Source organism: Mesocricetus auratus, unplaced genomic scaffold, assembly GCF_017639785.1.
Source record: "Mesocricetus auratus isolate SY011 unplaced genomic scaffold, BCM_Maur_2.0 Super-Scaffold_100028, whole genome shotgun sequence".
Classification (NCBI taxonomy): Eukaryota; Metazoa; Chordata; class Mammalia; order Rodentia; family Cricetidae; genus Mesocricetus; species Mesocricetus auratus.
In genome coordinates this window covers 21,836,013-21,855,328 of record NW_024429209.1, presented here as the reverse complement: position 1 = coordinate 21,855,328, position 19,316 = coordinate 21,836,013, and the positions used below count along the sequence as shown (strand labels likewise).

Genomic DNA, 19,316 nt, shown 5'->3' with positions numbered 1-19,316 from the left:
CCCAGGAGAGTCAACCAAGGCAAGTGACAACGAGCCAATGATAACGAGCCGGGTGCCAGCCCCGCTTTCTGTTGGCTGAGCAGCTGTGTGAATGAAAGCTGTTCATTTCATCTTCTCTGAGCAGAATGGGCAGGGATGGCCTGTGCAGGTGAGCCCAGCACGGGGCAGTATGCAGACAAGCTCTGTGCATGGCGTCCAGAGCTTACTAAGTGCTCAGTAAAGCAGCCACCAAGAGAAGCTGTGTGCTCCGGCAGTTTCCCTGCTTTGTGAAGGGATTGACTGACTTCCGCATATGAATCAGCTCTAGGGCCATCCAGGCTAGTGTACATCCTGACTCTGAATCCTGAATCCAGAACTTCCTCTTCCTACCTTCAACATGGTGCACCCCTCCTCCTGCTCCTCCTGTACCAGGTAACTTCCCTTCCGTCTGTCTGCACCTACTCCACAAAGGCCGGGATGCAGGGAGCCTGCCCAGATTCTAGTGAGATGGCCCAGCAACTCAGAAGGTGTTCCTTAAAGCCAGGATGAAGCCAGGCTGCGGTGCTTTTGTGGTGCTCCACCTCGAGCTTGCCCACTTAAGATGGTGGAGCAGGGAGGGAGGGGCCTGGGCTTCACAGTTCCTCTCCAATAGCTCAGGCCAAGTCTCATCTGAGCCCAAGTGCTGGAGAGATCCTGGCAGAGGCAGCCCTGTGGACGCAGCCGAGCTGGCCAAGCTTGGAAACAGTTCAGGCATCCTGCCCATCCAGGCCCCTGCTGCCCGCCACCAGCTCTGTGCTCGCCGCTCGCTCTGGATGGCAGCTTCCTGTGTGAGATCTCCAGGCCCACCGCAGGTATTTTTAGCCTCTGTCAACCAGGCCTCGGCTGTGAGGTTCAGCACAGATGTCCGTCAAGAGAAGTGCCAGGACATTCTTGCACTCGTCCCCCTGCTCTGGGCCTCGCCTGTTCCCACGGCTAATTTAAAACTTTCCTGGCAGACCGCTGCGACCCTTTGCCTCCTGACCTTTCCCCCAGAGCACAGGGCTCCTCCCAAGTAGTTCTGGGACAGAGCCTGGCCTTAGAGCTGCTAATACTTCCAGCACTGTCTGTAGCAGGAGGGGATGGTTTTATAGACCTGCAGAACAGGTCACATACAGCCTGGAAGACGACAATGTCCAGGTGCAGACTCTCTGGCCTGGGTTCCCAGGTTGCTCCTGCCCTGGGCTCTTCCAGCCTCTCCTCTGGCTTCATAAATTCCTTCCGTAATCAGTGTGTATAAAAGATACACTTCAAGGAATCCTGCTCTGCAAGGTTCTCCACCCTCAGAGTATAGCAAAGCCAGTGAGGTCCTGAAATCAGAGAAGCCGTAATTATTCAAACAAGACCCTCAGGACACTGAGCCCTCTAACAGCCCTTGCTGCTGGAGAAGCCCCTCCCCAAGGAGGTTAAGCCACAGTAAGGATGTCTGGAAAAGTCTTAAGGAATCATACTATTAACCATCTATCTAGAAACAATCTATAGTGCACACAGTTGGGTGTATAAATACACATATGTAGCATAAATGGCATTTTCTCATCAGGGATGCCAATGCTCCCTCAGAGAGTGAGAGTCCTGTAACAGTAATGCCTGCTGCTGAGGGGAAGGGGCTCTCCAGTAGGGCAGCCAGCAGCTGTCCACACTCCCGTAAGTAACCCTTCACCCGTGTTCTAGTAAGCTACCCCAATAAATCACCCATCCACTAAGCTATGCCCTGATGGAATCAGTTCTTTGGTCTGTTGTTGTTTGTGTCCTGTCTGGGCTGAGCAGAACTTTGCTCGCATTCCCTCGGGGGGAAGTTATCGGATGTGTAGCCGTGAATACCACTCTCTAGTTTCCTTTTAACGGTTACACTTTTGGGCTAAATTTAAGACATGGGGGCCGAGGAAATGGCTCAGTGCGTAAAGCGTTTTCTCTGCAAATGCGAAGACCTGACTTTGGCTCCCCAGAGTCCACGTAAAAAGCCAGGTGCAGCACGGCATATCTGCAATGCCAGAACTGTCACCGGTAGCAGGGGAGGCAACAATGGGGACAGGCAGATCCCTGGGGCTCACAAGCAACCTGGTCTAGAAGAAACCATACAACCCAGGCTCAGTGAGAAACCCTGTCTCAAAAAAAAAAAAAAAAAAAAAAGATGAAGCGTGGTTGAGGAGGACACCCAGGACTAACCTCTGACCTCACACATGCACACACCCATATAAACACACGGCGTCCATACACCACACATTCAAATACAAATTAGGATTTTTAAAAATTTTTTATGTGTTTGGGTGTTTTGTTTGGAGAGATGAACAGGCATGCGCTGGGTGTGTGCCACTGCTGAGTGACCATCAGAATCCCTAGAACTGGAGTTTACAGATGGTTGTAAGTTTTTTGTGTGTGCTCAGAATTGAACCTGGGCTCTTCTGGAAGACCAGGCTGTCCTCGAACTCCCAAGAGATCCTCCTGCCTCTGCCTCCTGAGTGCTGAGATTAAAGGCATGTGCCACCTCACCTGGCCACACATATTTATTTTTAATGAACCACTTTAAAGTCCCAGCTTCCAAGGCCAGAACTTAAGAACTTAGGTCAGGCACTCTCTCTATACTGCGCCATGAAGGGTTAAAAAAAAAACACATAACAGCCACATCTGCAGCCCCGTGTCACAATCTGGTGAGGCGACTCCACGGCATGTCTTCAACATGAAGATGGTCCCACCCAGTCTTCCCACAAATTGGAAAGTGACCAAGGGACATCTTCAGTTTTGCCCGTGTCACAGTGAACACGGGGCTCTAAAGAAGACATATCCTCACCCACTACTGCCCAAGACGAGCGCTTTCTGGGTTGTGAGGCCCTGGGTTCTTACTTGCCTGTTAACAGTCATAATCAAACTCAACAGCGCCGGCTGGGCTCTCCATGGCAATCAGACCTGCAGGTTGTCCACCTATTAGTGACAGTTTCTGGATTGTCCTCTATGAATCTTACCTGCTTGGCTTTTGATGAGCTCAATGTCAGCAGTCATTAAAAGCTGCTGGGCAAAGACAAACGAAGCCACCAGCGCCATCAGGCCCAACAGAGGCCACAGTACCTGAAGACTTAATTGACTAACACGACAGACTAAGTGATTTTTCCGAGTGAGAATGAAGCTGCAGGGAAAACAGAAAGAAAGAAACAGACAGAAAGCAAAAGCGCGATGTTTGGAGCTGGCGTGGGAACAACAGAACCCTGTCCCCTCTGCTCCTGCCTCTGCCTGCTTATCCTCGCCAGCTGTTGGCGCAAACCACTCCTGGGCTTGTGGTCTCGCTTGGAGTCCTAAATCCAGGCTTTCACCCCCACTGTGGACTTGCCATTCATCCTTGGGGTCATCCTTCCCTGCTTGCTCTGAGACACAGGGGCCAGCTGGCCACTGTGTCCCGTTCAGCCAGCAAACTAGAGTGCCATATTCAAGACAAGATCCTTGGGACCCAGCTCACAGCTCCTCCTTCGGGGCTTCTGAGGTTCCCACAGAGAAGGACGGGCATTAAAATTCAGCAGATCAAAGGGAACCTGTCTCCAAACATTATAACCCAAATAATCACATGCATGTCACCATACAAGTGAAGGAATTTCAGGAGCTCAGGCTTGAGTAGAGGCCACCAAGGGGCTGGGAGAGAGTGTGGTGTGCGGGAAGGGGGTGGCGAGGCTGCTTGCTGTAGGTCTGTGAAGGTGAAGAGGTGGGTGATGAGGGGGCATACACACAGGTATGCACAGGCACCAGCAAGAGGACAGAATGTCCACACACCAGAGGACGGTGGAGTAAAAGCCACAGGGTCTCTGCACGGTCTGACATAACTCCATGGGAATCCTCAGAGATGGCCGCCCCCAGTTCCCCCGAGAAAGAGAAGAGGGCTGTAGGCAGGACGGTCTCTACTCTGCACCGAGGCACTCACCTTGAGCCAGCCTGAGCAATATCGCAGCCGGGGAGGAAGTGTACTTACAGTGACTCTCACATGGGTCCCCAGCAGCCAGGATGGGGCACTGGTTTTATTTTCCGCTAAGTGTACTGAGTTGCAGACACCGCTTTGATGGCAGATGTCCTTTGAAAGACACAGCAGTCCCTGTTTGCAACCCTTTCAATCTCCAAATTGCCCAGCTCGCGGCGGGTACAGATTGCAGAACTGACCACAGCAGCCCCATTAGCACAGCTGTGTCTCTTTCTTTCCCGCTTGTCTCCTGGCTGGCGTGAGCCGAAGTCCCCATCCCTGTCTTAGCGTGGTGCTAAAAGCAGCCACTAATGTGCCCTACATCGAGAATGTCCCCTGCCGCTTCCCATTGCACTCTGTCCAGAATGCAGGTTGCTTTTCAAAGGACAACTGAGGACCAGTGTTAACCAAGGCCATGTTTCTGTATAGCCTGAGTCACCGGCTCCGTCTCACGGTATTTGAGTCCCCGCCACCTGGACACATTCATTAAGCCAACACCACACCCTTAAGTTCTGCTACTCATGCCTCACTCCACTCTGCCCTGTGTTTTGTGTCAGCTAAGATACAATCTGGCCCCAAGCAGCGGAAATTATAAAACAGCAATCACTTAAACAAGGAGGATTTAATTCTTCTTTTTGAGGCTCAAAGTGGTGCAGGGAGGAAGCACGGGAAGGAGTGGGACTCACGGGAGTCGAGGAATCTCTCCCTTCCATCCTGTGACCTTTGGGATCCATGCATGGGGTGGTTGACCCCCACCCAACCATCACACTCTCACTCCCTCCAAGATGGGGGCTAGACAGACCATCTCCACCCTGCAAAGACACTTCCTAGAAGTGGGCCTTCCTTGGACCAGAATGGAGTCATGGAGTCACATGTCTGCATCTGGCTGGAGGATGGGAAATGTCACTGACAGAATGGACCACTCCTTCACGGTAGGATTTGGGGTTCTTTCCCTGAGCAAGAAGAGATAGCCTATGTTGGTGTATTTGGGGGTATCTGGCCTCCTGCGGCCCCTGAAACTTAGTTACAGAGTCCTTGACGGCTTAGGCTTCCAGAATTCTAATCACTTCTTTACAGGTTTGTGGGCAGTGCTACAGAGAAGAGAGCTCCTCTCATAAACACCCCCACCAAGTGCTGCCCTGGATCCTAGCTAGCTGGCTGGGTCATCCGTGAAGCAGGCCACCGCCGCTCTTCACAGGGACATAAATGATGTCTCCCTGGTCAAGGAGGGAAGTTTAGTGAGGGTTTGTTGTTCCCAAGTGTGCATGTTTGCTTGCACAGTTGCTCATTTGTGCTTCAGATGGGCTCTCACTCTGCAGCCCAGGCTGGCTTGAACTCCTGCTCGCACAGTCCCCTCTCCCAGGGCTGGAATTGCAGATGTGCTCCCCCACCACGTCTGGCAGAAAAGGAAAGCATTCCGACGACAAGGGCTTCTGCACGCAGCAACCCTAAAGTCCAGCAGAACGCATGCCCGAGCTGGGAGTTCAACAGCCCAGGTTGTTACTGCGTGCACACATAAAAATAAATAAATATAAATGCATTTAATTAAATGAAGCACGGAATGAATTTTTAACTCCAGCGACTGTAGCTAACTTTGGATTAGCAAGTCATTTGGAAGCTGAGGTCCTTAATAAAAGCACATTTCCCTGAAAATATTCGCCACTGTTGTCTTATTTCACACTCCATCGACACCTCACAAGGAGGCGGAGATGCACCAGAGGGGGGTGGTCTTCAAGGAAGCCTCCTGGTGCTGGCATCCCCAGTAAGAAACACCTCAAGGGTGCGGATAGATTTCATTGTTTCAAAGTTTGCTTGGTGGCACTGGGGATTGAACCCAGGATTGCTCTGTTCATGACTGGACAGGAACCTGTGGGAAGAACCAGCCAGATGACACCCAGGAGTGTCTCCTGCAGACATCAGCAGAGGAAGAGGATGCCAGTATCCAATTGACATCTAAACAGGGGTCATGTCACACTTCGGAAATACGCAGGAAGACACCAAGAGGACTGGATGTCAGAACCCCAAGGTATATGGCCTGGGGAAATGACCATGAGCTGGTGGCATGGGGATGCTGGGACTTCTCTGACAAATATCTAAAAAGGTTGGCAAGGTAAGTGTTAAGAGATGTCTAATTAAGTATCTACACAATGTAACACTTTGCTCTCCTTGTTAATTGCTGAATCTGCATTCATGAATATCACATGAGTATTTTATTACTTTTGGAAACAATGTGCTGGAGAGCATCTTACAAGGCAAGAATTTGCAAATGTGTACCACAAGACCAAGGGAAAGCGAGATGAGCCACCATCAGAGATGCACTAACTTAAAACCTCTTGGGAGCATCTAGTCATGTGTTCCTAGCACAAGGCATGGAGGCATCATAATGTGTTTGTTGTGAGCTGGGATTTCCAAGAAGAATGCTTAGGGGAATGTGCCAAGCTTGGGTTCCTCAGAAGAGCCTGGAAGCCAGTGTTGCATATTAAGACTTGCTGGCCTTGGAGGTGTCTGTTGTAGCTATGAAACTCTGCTGTCAGAGCCCAGAGCAGCCTGGTGCCACAAGTTGTACTGAGTGTCAATAAAACTTTATTTACAAGAACAGACAAGGGGGCCAGATTCCCCCATGGTGTTCATTTTTTTCCCTTGGCTTAGGTCTAGAAAGATCTGATGACCATCTACCAACCTGAGTCCATAACTCAGACTCAAAACTATTTTTTCTTTAAAAAATGCATGTGTGTGCATGCATGATGAGCGTGCATGGGTACACATGTCATGGTGCGCATGTTTAGCTCGGAGGACAACTTTGCTGAGTCAATGCTCATTACCTGCTCAGACTTTTAAAAAGGCGCATGTCCTTGTAAATAAGTTTGAAATAATGTTCCTACCCTGCCCCACCCTGTCCCACCCTGCCCCACTTCTACCATACAATTTACATGAACACTAAGTGGACAACAAAATCCTGTAAAAAAAAAAACTATGGTCTTATATAAACAGAAATCTAATCATAACATATTCCTTCAACACTTGCTAAATTATTTTACTATACTGATGTGGGGAAGTTAAATCATGGTACGTCTTAGATTCTCAAAGCACGCTCTGTTTACATGATTTCAAACTTAATTATTTTTCTCAAAATAACATAGCTGGCTTAGCTAATCAAAGCGTGGAAGGGGCTGTTATCGTTTTTTTTTTTTAAATCACAGAGAGTACTTATTACCTATGCTCTAGGAAGCACTTTCCCGTTTATTAGCTTTACCCACTTAAAATGAAGCAGAGCAACAATTATGGAAATGTAAATAATCTTTTAAAAACTCGTTTTCATCTTCTTCCAGAATTACCCACTGCTCATAAAACAGCTAGGTGATCTATGGGTTGTATTCTCACTCACCATCAGAGCTGGGTCACCAAGAGAAGCAAAAGAATACAAGATTTAAGTCTTTCCAGAAAAACGTGACAAATCAAATTTACAATGCACATAGCCCGCCATTCTGCTTTGCTTCAAGACACTGTGTTTGGATCCATGGTTGACCCTCATCCTAGGACCATGTCCTAGGTTCTCCCTTATTGCTATGGTTCCCAGTTCAAAAGTACAGTCCATCGAGGAGGGAAGTCAAGGTGACAGGAATCTAAGGCAGCCGGTCATGTGACGTGCTCGGATCAATCAGAAAGCAGGGAGGGATGAAAGCTGAGGCTTGGCTCCCTGTCCCCACTTTTACCGTCCAGGGTCGAGGAATGGTGCCACCCACAGTGGACATGTCTCCTCATCCCAATGCAAACAAGATAACCCCTCACCGGCAGGCCAGAGGGACATCTCCCAGATGTTTCCCAAGAGATTGCCAAGCTTGCAGCACTAGCTACTGTGAATTAGGACATCCTGAAGAACAGAGAACAAAAGGAGGGGACCCATGAGGAGCGACCATCCTCCCAGATCAAGCCCACCACATGCCTTTAAGAAGGGACTCCTGATGCAGAACACATTGCTTCAGAAGGAGGACTTTTTTTTTAACTCAAGGAGTCTGGCAGCTCAGGGGAGAGGTCCTGCTCCAAGAAGGTCAGAGAGCTGAGGGTCTCAGCTCCTTCACTCTCTCCCTCCTCTCTGTAGACATGAGGCTGGTAGCCGGTGTCACCGTCCAGAACATCAACAGTGTGGAGCTTCTGTGGAGAAGGCCAGGGAAGGGGACAGTCACTGTCACGGGCTCCCGGACAGCATCAGTGTCCTCTAGGCTGGACTCGAGGAAAGCTTCTGTACCGTGGGGGGCAGGAGGGAGGCCTCAGCCCTGCACACTCAACTGTGGTGGTCAACCTGAAGGGGGAGATGCTATCTTCTTCATTGCTGTTCCAACCACGATGGTGAGCACCCTAGGTCCCGACAGAGGGCCTCCTGAGGGCTTCTCACCCATCCTTTCTCCCTTGTGTGTGCCTCCTTGGCACAATCCTCAGCCTTGCATATCCTGGACACGTCCTACTTATAACTCACCTGGGTCTCCGCTTAAGCCGGGGCCCTGTCTTGTCTCACGCTTACCACGTTTCCTGTTTGGGGAGCCTCTCTAACTCATAGACGTCCTTCCCTTCTGCCCACCCCACCACAGCCTCCTGGAAAGGGTGGTCTCAGCCCGTTGCACCCTCTGACGTCACCCTTGTTCACTCTCACCGTATCCTGGTTTCCCACACGTGCGCAAGCCACAGTGTCACCCTCTCCCTAACAAAGGTAACAGGCGTAACTTTCAGTCTGGGACACCCCCTGTCATCACATCCAGGGCCAGACACACACACACACACACACACACACACACACACACACACACACACACACACACACACACACACACACACACACAGGCATCACACTAAACATCCCTGAGGGTGCCTCCACTAGATCCACTCCCACCATCGCTGACTGAGGTGGCTCAGTTTCAAGTATACCATCCCGGATGTCGTTACCCAAAAGGACAAAAGCATTTGGATCACGGAGGCTCAGAGCACAACATGGGGGCTGGAGAAAGGCCTGGGAAGGGGAAGCTGTGGGACCCCAGCGCCCCCTCCCCCCCACGTGCTCTCCTAACAGCAATCATCGGTTGGTGCATGCGCAGCTGCAGCCAGCTGCTCTCTGGTTCCCTGTCTCACAGGAGGGTCTGCTTCCTTCACAGCAGAAACCCAGCCTCTGCCGTGCGTGGAATCTGGTGCCCGCAGACAGGAGTGGATCCCATACGGCTGCCGGGCCCGTTATCCACTCCACGCCCCGGGTGGTGGAGAGGAGAGGAAGCTCTCTCGCGCCCGAGAGGGGAAGGTCCGAACCTGGCCCAGATGTCAGGGAGTCCAGTCACGTCCTCTGGGCAAAGCTAAATAGATAATTCATGACAAACCTGGTGTGTGCAGTGCAAAACTGAATCAGCAGCAGGGGCTGCACCTCAGGAATTCAACTTCAAACCCCCAAGGCTGGCGGCCAAGCAGCAGGGCTCTGCGCCCTGATTCAGCGATTCCAGAGTCCCCTAAGATCAATAATTCATCACAAACCACCAACTAAGTCTGAAGGCTCACACGAGGGAAAGAACTGCTCTTCGCATCTGGGTTTTTTTTTTTTCTTTTCTCTTTCCTTTCCCTCTCACACCATGGAACTCGGGGCTTAAGTTGCACTGCACAAAGCGGCTTGCCTGGCTGGTGCGGGAGGAGGGACGTTCTCGCACCGGAACGCAGTCTTTTCCTGCCCTACATGCACGGGACCCGTGGCCCTATGTGTGCTGCCTACTTGGTTCCGGCTAGGTGTGTGCACGCATGAAGATGGGCCCCGGGTGTCATGGTCACCAGGAGACGTATGTGGCAGGTGGACAGCATCTCTGGAGATGGGGTGGAACCGACCAGCCACCCTTCATGGTTAAGAAGCACGGGTTTTGGTGGCATTGCTCAATAGCCACGTGGGCTGGTCTGGACTCTGTTCTAGGCCCAGATCCAGTCCCCGCACCTCTGCCACAAGGAGGAGACAGTGGCCCTGGCCCCAGACACAACTCTGCCTTCGAAGCTCGACAGTGGGAGTGAGCCAGCGGCCTGTGCCAAAGGCTCAGCTCCACCGTGTGGATGGATGAGTCGGTGGCCTACGACGTCCACCCCGAGCTCTGCCTTCATGGCTCTGCCGTGTGGACTAACTCCCTGGGCCTCGGTTTTCAGGCCCGCCTTTCTCCTGGAGCTTTCGTGACAAGTCCGTCTTTCCATCTTCACTGCTTACTCCCTTCAGGACTTGAAGTATACAGAAGCGAGGTTCAGGGGCAGGGCTTCGGGACTGTGATTGGATCCTGAAGCTTCGGGACTGTGATTGGATGCTGAAGACTCCCCGCCTTCACCAATGGGAAATGATGTCGTGACGGGAGGCGGGGTCTGGGAGGAGGAAGGGGGCCTCCTGGGGCTGTGCTGCCCTCTCCTGCCTCTGACTCTCCCTGTTATGTTACTCCGCCCGCTCGGCTTCATGGCAGCCCCGAGTTGGCCACCTTTTTTGTGCCATGTGTCCCCCACTGCCAGGAGTCCTCACACCACAGGCTCACAGCAATGGGGACAGCCAACCGGGGCCGACGCCTCTGAAATGGAGACAGGATAAGTCCTTCCTCCTACTCAGGGCCCTTTTTCCTGCCAGGTATTTTGCCAGAAACGAAAATCTGGCACTCTGTAAGGATAGAGGGTTCCATTATGGAAGTTCTAGTCTAGGGGGGGGAAGGGATGGGGGGGAGGGAGGGAGAGTGTGTAGGGAAAGAGGAAGGGAACGAGAGGGGGAAGGGGAGGGAGGGAGGTGGGGAGGGGGAGGGAGAATGGGAGACAGGGGGTAGGGAGGGAGAAGGGGGTAGGGAAAGAGAAAAGGAGAAAGGGGAAGGGAGGGACGGGGGTGAGACAGACAGAGACAGAGAGAGAGAGAGAGAGAGAGAGAGAGAGAGAGAGAGAGAGAGAGAGAGAGGAGAGAGAGATCTGGACACAAAGTCTCCCGCTCAGGAGCCTTTGGTGGATTCCAGCAGCCACTGGGCATTGCCCACACTGCAGAACTCAAAAGCTGGAGTCTATGGCAGCTTCAGATATATAGCACCAACCAGGGAAATGCAGAGGCGCTGATGCTGGGAGACCCTGGCAGGGGCTCTACGTCTAAACACAGTCTGGGCTCACTTCCTCAGGCCCTGATGCCCTGAAGCCCTGCCTCTTGTCCACTCTGGCACTGGAGATGGAGCTGTCTGCGCCATCAAGAGGGCTCTCACAAGACAAGTTCCCATAGGCTAATCTCAGAAGCCCTGTTGAGCACCCCATGCTCACGACACCACGAGGGTTCACAAAACCTCAGATTTGAGGCTCCGATGATGTTTTCCATTATCTTTTGTGGTTTGAGTCACTGTGTTATGGCAGCCTTTGCTGACCCATACAGTGGTTTAGGAGAGGGCGTCCCCGGTCAGACGCAGAACGATGTAGGAAAAGAGGAGGGGCTGGCAGCCAGAACAAGGACAAAAAAAGAGCACGTACCCGGTTCCACGTCTCCACCACCCTTCCTTCCATCAGTTGCAGGGGGCGTCTGGGTACCAAGTGATCCAGATAGACCTGCAAGATGAACCAGAGGCATCTAGCCTGAGGAGCCCTTACCATACAGCTCCTTGCACCAGCACACGCTGTCCTCAGCACAGGCTCGACACTGAGGTAGAATCAGGTGCTCACACTCCCCCTCTGCGTGCTGGGAGAAGGGAGGTCCTGCACGTGGCATCACGAGGTCTTCCACACATGAATAGAAACACGTCAGCAGGGAAAGCGGCTGAGTCCATCCGATAGCAGCATTAAGGTCTCTTCCAAAAACTCCTTTCCTTGGGGGACCTTTGTGTGCTCCCCAAATCCCCGCTTATAATCTTTCCCCCTGAGCCTTGCTCATCGTGGCCAGCCCAGGGTGGGCACACGGGGGTGGAGTTCACTGTGTTAATGCATCGATCTGACCTCCAAGGGCTGTCCAAGGAGGACATGTACAGGGGAGAGAAAAGAGTGAACCTGTACCTGGTGGTTCTCCAGCTCTACCTGTTGGGGGGAAGTCCTGTGCATTTGTCAATAAAGCACTGCTGGCCAATAGGAATCTAGATAGGAGGGACTAGGAATCCAGGAGAACTCTGGGAAGGAGAAACACAGGAAAGTCAAGATGTAACGCCATGGGGTAGGAAGCCCAGAACTATTCTCCGGTAAGAGAAATACTTAGATTAACAATTATGGGGTAATTACTTAAGTCAGAGCTAGCCAGTAAGAAACAAGCAAGGCCAACAGCTTCATAATTAATATAGCCTCCTGTGTGTTTATTTGGGACTGATGCGGCTCTAGAACCAGGCTGGCGGGAAGGCTTCTCAAGGAAAAGGTTTCCCTTTACACTACCACAGGCCAGGTCCTGGGCTCCGGCTGTCAAGCACCTTTGCTCTCAGTTCATCCGCGCATGTGCTAGGCCAGTACCCGAGAGAGCCAGGAAGGTGAAGAGTCCTGGGTGACAGGAGGGTCCTTCACCTAGCTGGAGCCAGGAAGACCTCTTAGGACGAGGAGGAACATGAGGGGGGAATGGAAGGGCCACGGGGCAGGTATTTCTAGGGGGCCCCAAGTCAGGAGGGAGGCTGGCGGGTCCTCACGTAGGTGGGGACAGAGATCACCGTGAGTGGAGCTGAGGAGGGGAAGAACACGGGCAGAGGTGGGGAGGCGGAGGGTGTCACAGGGCGATGACAAGCTGCTGGGGACTACAAAGCAGAGGTGGCATGCTAACCCGTGCCCAGGAAGGACGTGTGGCACGTTGTGGCTGAGCTGATTTGTGACCATCCTGTGTTTGGAGACACCCAGTCCCAAATGCCATTCCTACATATGATAACGTCTAGGCCAATTTTACATCTCTTTGATGGCACACATAGGCATTGTGTCACAGAAGCTCAACAGACCCGCCTCAATACATATACACTTACACATGAGCATATATGCATATATAGTGGCATGTGTGTGTGTGTGTAGTGTGTGTGTGTGTGTGTGTGTGTGTGTGTGTGTGTATGCTTTACCACGTCAAGGTAGACAGAACTAAACACATTCAACAACAGTGACAAAGCGTGGGCTGCCACCACAGTCCTGGGTACACTGCCCGCCTGCTCCCGGGGCTGGGAGCCCTTGATTAGAAATGTCACCACTGCTTACTGCCCTCAGTTTAGCTCCACGTGCTTCTCTAAGAACTCTCCTTCAGACTCGAGCTCCGGGGCTGGAGGGAAGGCTCAGGGGTTCAAGCACTTGCAAAGCAAGAAAGCAGTGAGAGTTCAAATCTCCAGAACCTGTGTGAATTCTGTGTGGGCATGGCAGTCTGTCTACACTTCCAGCCTCAAAGGGTAGAGATGAGATCCGCAGAGCAAGCCGATGAGGGAGAGCAGCCACTCCTGTGAGGTCTGGGTTGGCGGAAAGACACAGCCTTAAAGGAAGGAGTAAGGTGGAAAAGTGATGGAGGATGATTCTGGATGTCAACAGAAGTCCACAGGCATGTGCACACCAGAGCACATGCTATATGTTATGTACACATACACACACACACACACACACATGCACGTGCACGCACACACACATACGAACACACACGCACTCTGAAAAAAGGGAAGGAATGCAGGCTTTGTGTGACATAGAACTTCAGGTCTTTTCTACTCCTGGTCAGAAGAGGAGGCCTCTTCCCTAAGAGGACTCAAGCTGGTTTTGCCTTGAGTCACTTAGCATCCGAACACCGCACTAGAGGAGGCGCCTCCGGCCACCAGGACGGTACCATCTCCTGACTGGGCATCTGTCTAGTCTCAGCCATTGGCCTCGGGACAAATCTCTAGGTCTGAGACTGTGCAACAGTCTTCAGCAAAAGGACGTTTCATCTCAGCTTAGGTGTTTGCAGACTACTTTAGCTTCTGCAATATAGCGGAAGGCAGTCCTCATCGTTTTGAACCCTGTCTGGGATGCCACACCAATTGGCTTCTTATGAAACTTGAATTAGGATTTTTTTTGTCCCATGTCTAACAAATCAAAGAGAATTTTCACAGGATGACCAAGGCTGTCTAAATAGTGTTGATATTTGGGATGACTCCAGGAACGTATCAAACATTTCCCGATGCTCCAAAAGCAACTTCCAGAGAAGAATTGGGCATTGGGAAGCATACTCCTGCAACTTCACCTCAGCACCCACATTTCTGTGGCGTCTGGCTTCACCTGATCATTATCCGAATCCATCACTCCGGTTAACAAGTGTGAGTTGTGTCAATACCCGCTCCCAGCAGCCCTTTAAAACAGCCACTCATCTGCCTCATTTAGAGTGGGCACTTGGTAGGATTTTGGTGGGAAAAAAGGAATCTGCTACCGCACGTGCTCAGAGGAGGGATGGCTCCACCCCATCTCCAGCAGATCAACCTCTCAAAACGCCTGTCAGGGTAAAGACAAGCGCAGATACACATCCGCTAGGACCAAGCATGCAGCAACCCAGCAGCCAGGACTGATGCCCACATGCCTTCACATCCCTGGAAACCTGTGCTTTAACTACTCGCTTCGCATATGTGAATGGAGACTATCATGCGTGAGTGTGCATGTATGTGTGACGGCTTGAAGTTAATGTCAGTTGTTTTGGGCCATTCAGCCTTTTTTAATCTTTAAAATTCATTGTTTGTGTGCACATGCCTCTGTGGGATTGCTGTCCTGTCTATGCCACGGAGCGTGTGTGGAGGTCAGAGGGCAACTTGCAGGAGTCGATTCTCTCCTAGCGTTTATCCCGTGGGCTCCTGGGACGTAGCTGCGGTCATCGGGCTGGGGCAGCAATCACTTTTGCCGGCTGAGCCATCTCACTGGCCCCCAGCCCTTACTTTTTGATACGCGGCCCCTCAGCAAGCCTTAAACTCGTCGGTTTGGCTAGGGTGACTGGCCAGAGAGCTCCAGGATGTACCTGTCTCGTCCCCTCCCGCACTGGGATCTTCATGCTTGCCTGGACCCCTCCCAGTCTGAGCCTGTTTCAGCCACTTCCAGTCCATGCTACACACTCCACTCTAGGTATGTTGGGTGCTGACTGTATTTTGCACACCCCACCCTTGTCTCCCAAACCACCTATTTTAGTGGGTTTTGAGCAAGGCAATGCTCATGGTGCCGTGCATGGCTGTACTTACTGGGGTGGAAGATCGGTTTCTCATACCTCCTGGCTCGAGGAACATGTCATGACCCTTAAACTGAAGAAGAATGAGGTTTTGTTGATTTCATATAAATCAGAGACAGAGGTCAATGCAAGGCTAGTGGTCCTTGGGATGATGCTACTTTTCATTGCTGAAGGGGAGGGTCCTAAAGATAGCAGTACACCTTAAATATGTCTCCCTCATATACCACAAAGCTAAACTTTTATTAAAACAGGAACTTATTGAATGGGTGAGGTTCAAATGACATGTGCACCCCAGACTCATGTTGAGAGAGCACAGGTAACCCCTTAGCTAGGACATATGCTATGGTCATATTAAGGTGTTCTCCAGGGGGCCTGGGAGAGTCCACAGGTACCCTTTACTTCATAGCTTCTTTTGACTTTGAAAGTATTCCGTAAAAATCACTTTGCCAAGCAAGGCTGTAATTATAGAGTTGGGATATGGGGTAAATACAGACGCTCTGTGGAGTGGGAGCCAGGGTTCTGCTCACAGGCATTGTGGGGCTCGTTCACAGGCTTTAATCTTAGAGACTGAGCTCTGGTGCCCTCAGATGGACACAAGAAAGTGCTTCTGTTTGTGGAAGGTCTGAATTGTGTCACGTTTGATGAGGGCTATCAAACAACAGATATGTGTAAGAGAGGGGGAGAGGGAGAAGGAGGGAGGGAGGGGGAGAGGGAGAGAGACTATCATGGGTCAGTGGGTGTCTGTCTGACTCCAGTCCCTGGGGAGGTGGAAAGCAGAGGATCCCCGAGGTGCCTGCCAGCAAGTTTACACTAATTGAGGCTCAGGTCCCTGTGAGAGACTCCGTAACAAAAACAAACGTAGGAGATGGATCCTAAGGAAGGGCATCTGAGGTTGACCTCTGACCTCCAATCACAGTGTACACATGTGCATCAAGCACAGCACACACACACATACACACATAGACACAGACAGACACACATATACACATAGACAGATACATACACAGACACACATAGACACATGCAGACACACAGAGACACACATACACACACAGATAGCCACACACAAACACAGACAGACACACACACACACACACCATAAAGGAAATGCAGATGTCAGTGGATCTTGACACTGGCTTGAAGATACCGCCTTGTTTGCCACAGAGTTCAAAGCATCGCACCAGCAATCAGTCCCAAGGGGCTCCTTGACTCTAGAAGTGCGAACAGAGGCTGATCTTACGGCCACTGTGAATGCACTTAGTGTATGCAGGACCCTGGGAAGGAAGCCCAGAGATTATGCGCACTTGAGGGCAAAAGGCCTCAGTTTTCTCCCCTGTAGAGTAGGGGCCAGTGCTGTGGTGGTTTAAATGAACAAGCCCCGTAGACTTCAGCTAGTGCTGCTGTCTGCAGAGGCTGCGGCACCTTTAGGAGGGGGAGTGTGTCCCTGGGGGTGCGCTGTGTGAGTTTACACCCTCGCCCCACTTCCAGTTCCCCTTCTGCTTCCTGTGTACGGTCAAGCTGTGACCTCTCAGCTCTCACCCTGCCGTGCCTCCCCACCACGATGGAGCCCTTCCTTCTGTAAGCTGCCTTTGCTCATGGCATTTTGTCCCAGAAAAAGAACGAATACATACATTCCCCCCTCCCAGGTACAGTTCTAGTGTGAACTCAGTGGGAGTGGGCATGCCCGGGGATTGCCCCATAAGTCACACCGAGGTAATTACCTGCCCTCCAGAAACTTCCAGACTAAAGAACGGAAGAGAAAGCAATGCCAGTCAATCCACCTGCCATGGTTGTAGTTATGGGGACAAGGCGGGCTTCCCTGACTAGCAGGGCTGGATGAACAGGGTTAAGCAGAGAGCCCAGAGTCATTTTTGACTTCCAAAATCGGAGGCACCTACTACTTAGTCAAAGGGAGACTGGGCATGTGTGTAAACAGTTCTAAGCTACTCTGTGAACTGAATGGTGAGGAATCCCTTCCCTCTCTCCAGTTCCTCGTCCAGAAACCTTGCATGTGGGCCGGAGAAGCAGCCAGGGTGTTTCTCCCGCAGAGCTAACAGCAGACACACAGAGTCTGCAGAGACATGTTACCTTCGCGTCAGGCTTGGCTCTGGCCGTAGCTGTGCTGAAGGACGGAGCAGGCCTCGGGTCTTCCCTAATTGGCTGCATCTGTAAAAACCAGAAGAAGAGATACAACAGAGGTCGGAGGGGAGCCCTGAAAATCAGCTAACGAAGAGCTACACAACCCAAAACACACGTAACGGCAATGTCGTCTGGGAAGAGCCATTTATTCCACACACCGGGTGATGCGTCTGGGGAGAGGGGTGTCTTGCTCTTCGTCGTCCCCAATGGCTGGCTGGGGGGTGGGGTGGGGGTTGAGCTTTCTACTCTGCATGTCATGGTATACCACGAGACCCTGGATCTCAAAAATCTTTCCTCAGGCACCAGCAACGGCCCTTAGGGTCTCATCCCATCCTCACTCAGCAGGAATCATCTCCAAGGGACCCCCCAAAGTGCTGCTGGCTGCCACCAGCCTCCCCACAAACAGGCAGGCCCTCCACAGGATCATTGCGGCAGCAGAAGGCGACAGTGCGGGCGAGTGGCATCTCAGACGGCATCTTTCCCCAAAACAGAACATGCCTGGTGTAGGGGCTGTAGTGACTGTCGTTTGTCAAGGTGAAATGGACAGACATGTGCCTGATGAAATGGTGTTACGCACCAATGGGGTCAGCTGCTGCCATTTGCTACATGCTTGTCGGTGCTCAGCTGAGGACATGGCTTTGATTAAATTGCCCAATCAACAGCAAAGGAGTAGAAACATTGACTTCCCTTTCACTATATACATGGAAAACCCAAGGCCAGCAAAATAACTTAGCTGATGCTCACCAATGTGAAATCGAAACTCAGACTGGTTAGATCTCAGGTCTCAGAGCACTAAATACACTGGGGCAGAACACTTGTTTCTCAGCTGCTATTTTGGGGGAGCTTATGGAATCTAGGGGGTGAAAGACACAGCGGGTGGAGGTGGGCCACCAGGGTGGACCTCTGAGGGTCACACATGACTCTGGGTTTTGACCTGCGCTCTCTCACCGTGAGAGAAGGCATTGCTGTATGCCCCGGCCACTATGGACCCACTCACTCCAGCCGCCATGAGCTCCTCACTGACATGGGTTAAATCTCCCGAACCATGAGTCAAGAAAAACAAGAAACTAAACGAATAAAACAGAAGCCCATCTTAAGTTTTTTTTTTCTGCTGAGTGTTTGGTGTCAGCAAAAAGAAAGTAATACAAGGCACGTCCAGTGACCGAGAGAGACAGGATTCCATTTTGACATTTTCTCTGTTTCTTAGATCAGCCACTCTCAGTTCCCAGTGAAGACAGACAGGAGAGTTCATGATACCATCATCTCATTGCCCATGCAACCCAGCCCAAAGTAGCTGCAAGGACAAGAGGCTCTATTTCAGCAGTATCAGGTGGGACATCCGGTTGTCACTTGGTCCTGACTCCATGCAAGTCGAGCTGTGTTGGGTACTTCCTTAGGCACTGTCCTCCAATCCAGTACCTGGGGAGCCGTCTCCATCACTCCAGACAGCAGATGGGCATGTGAGCTTCAATAGTGCATGGCTGGCTCAAATACACCAAGTTAGTACGATGTAAAGGCAGAAAGAGAGTCAACTCTTGTTGCTGTAAAACCAGGGAGATCTCTTCTCACCCTCTGTGGAGGAGGGCGCAGTGGTTCTGTTACAGGATAACTGACGGGGGTAGAGAAGTGAGTTCAGGTTTCACCAGGGAGCAAAGCAATGCCACCCAGAAAGTCACAACCTGGCAGAATTGTTTTTCTTCTGAGCTTGGTTTCTCAAGCCAGCACTTGGGACACTGGGCCAGATAATTCTGTGTTGGATGATAGTTGGCTACAGCCCTGGCCTCAGCCCACTAGAGGCCCATGGCATCTTCTAATTGCAAACATCCTAAGTACCTCCAGGCATTGTCAAGTGTCCCCCCCCAGGGACGAACTGAGCATGGTTGAGAACCACTGACAGAAAACACAAATGCATCTGACTGTGATACACAATTTTGGAGGAAATGCTTTCCTGTGTGTCACTCAAAGACAAATTAAGAGCAAAGAGCTGGCTTAGCTGTTAAGAGCACTGGTTGCCCTTCCCGAGGATCCAGGTTCAGTTCCTAGCATCCCCATGGCAGCCCCGAACAGTCACAGCTCATTACTCCAGCTCCAGGGTATCCG

General features: G+C 51.5%; 1 protein-coding gene across 2 annotated transcripts in view; it reads right to left on the bottom strand.

Moving 5' to 3' along the window:
* Positions 1-6,147: 6,147 nt before the first annotated feature.
* Positions 6,148-19,316, bottom strand: part of Cdh26 (cadherin 26) — a 51,305-nt gene continuing 38,136 nt past the window's right edge. Inside the window, exons 13-16 of one of the 2 annotated variants that reach the window (XM_021229726.2) lie at positions 17,166-17,243; positions 15,091-15,150; positions 11,438-11,512; positions 6,148-8,104 (exon numbers count right to left, since the gene is read on the bottom strand). In XM_021229726.2, the coding sequence (XP_021085385.2) occupies positions 7,952-8,104; positions 11,438-11,512; positions 15,091-15,150; positions 17,166-17,243 (366 nt within the window). In that variant the 3' untranslated portion in view covers positions 6,148-7,951. Of the gene's footprint in view, positions 8,105-11,437; positions 11,513-15,090; positions 15,151-17,165; positions 17,244-18,393; positions 18,826-19,316 lie in introns of those variants that run through there. The other variant, XM_040732882.1, reaches the window with a different exon arrangement.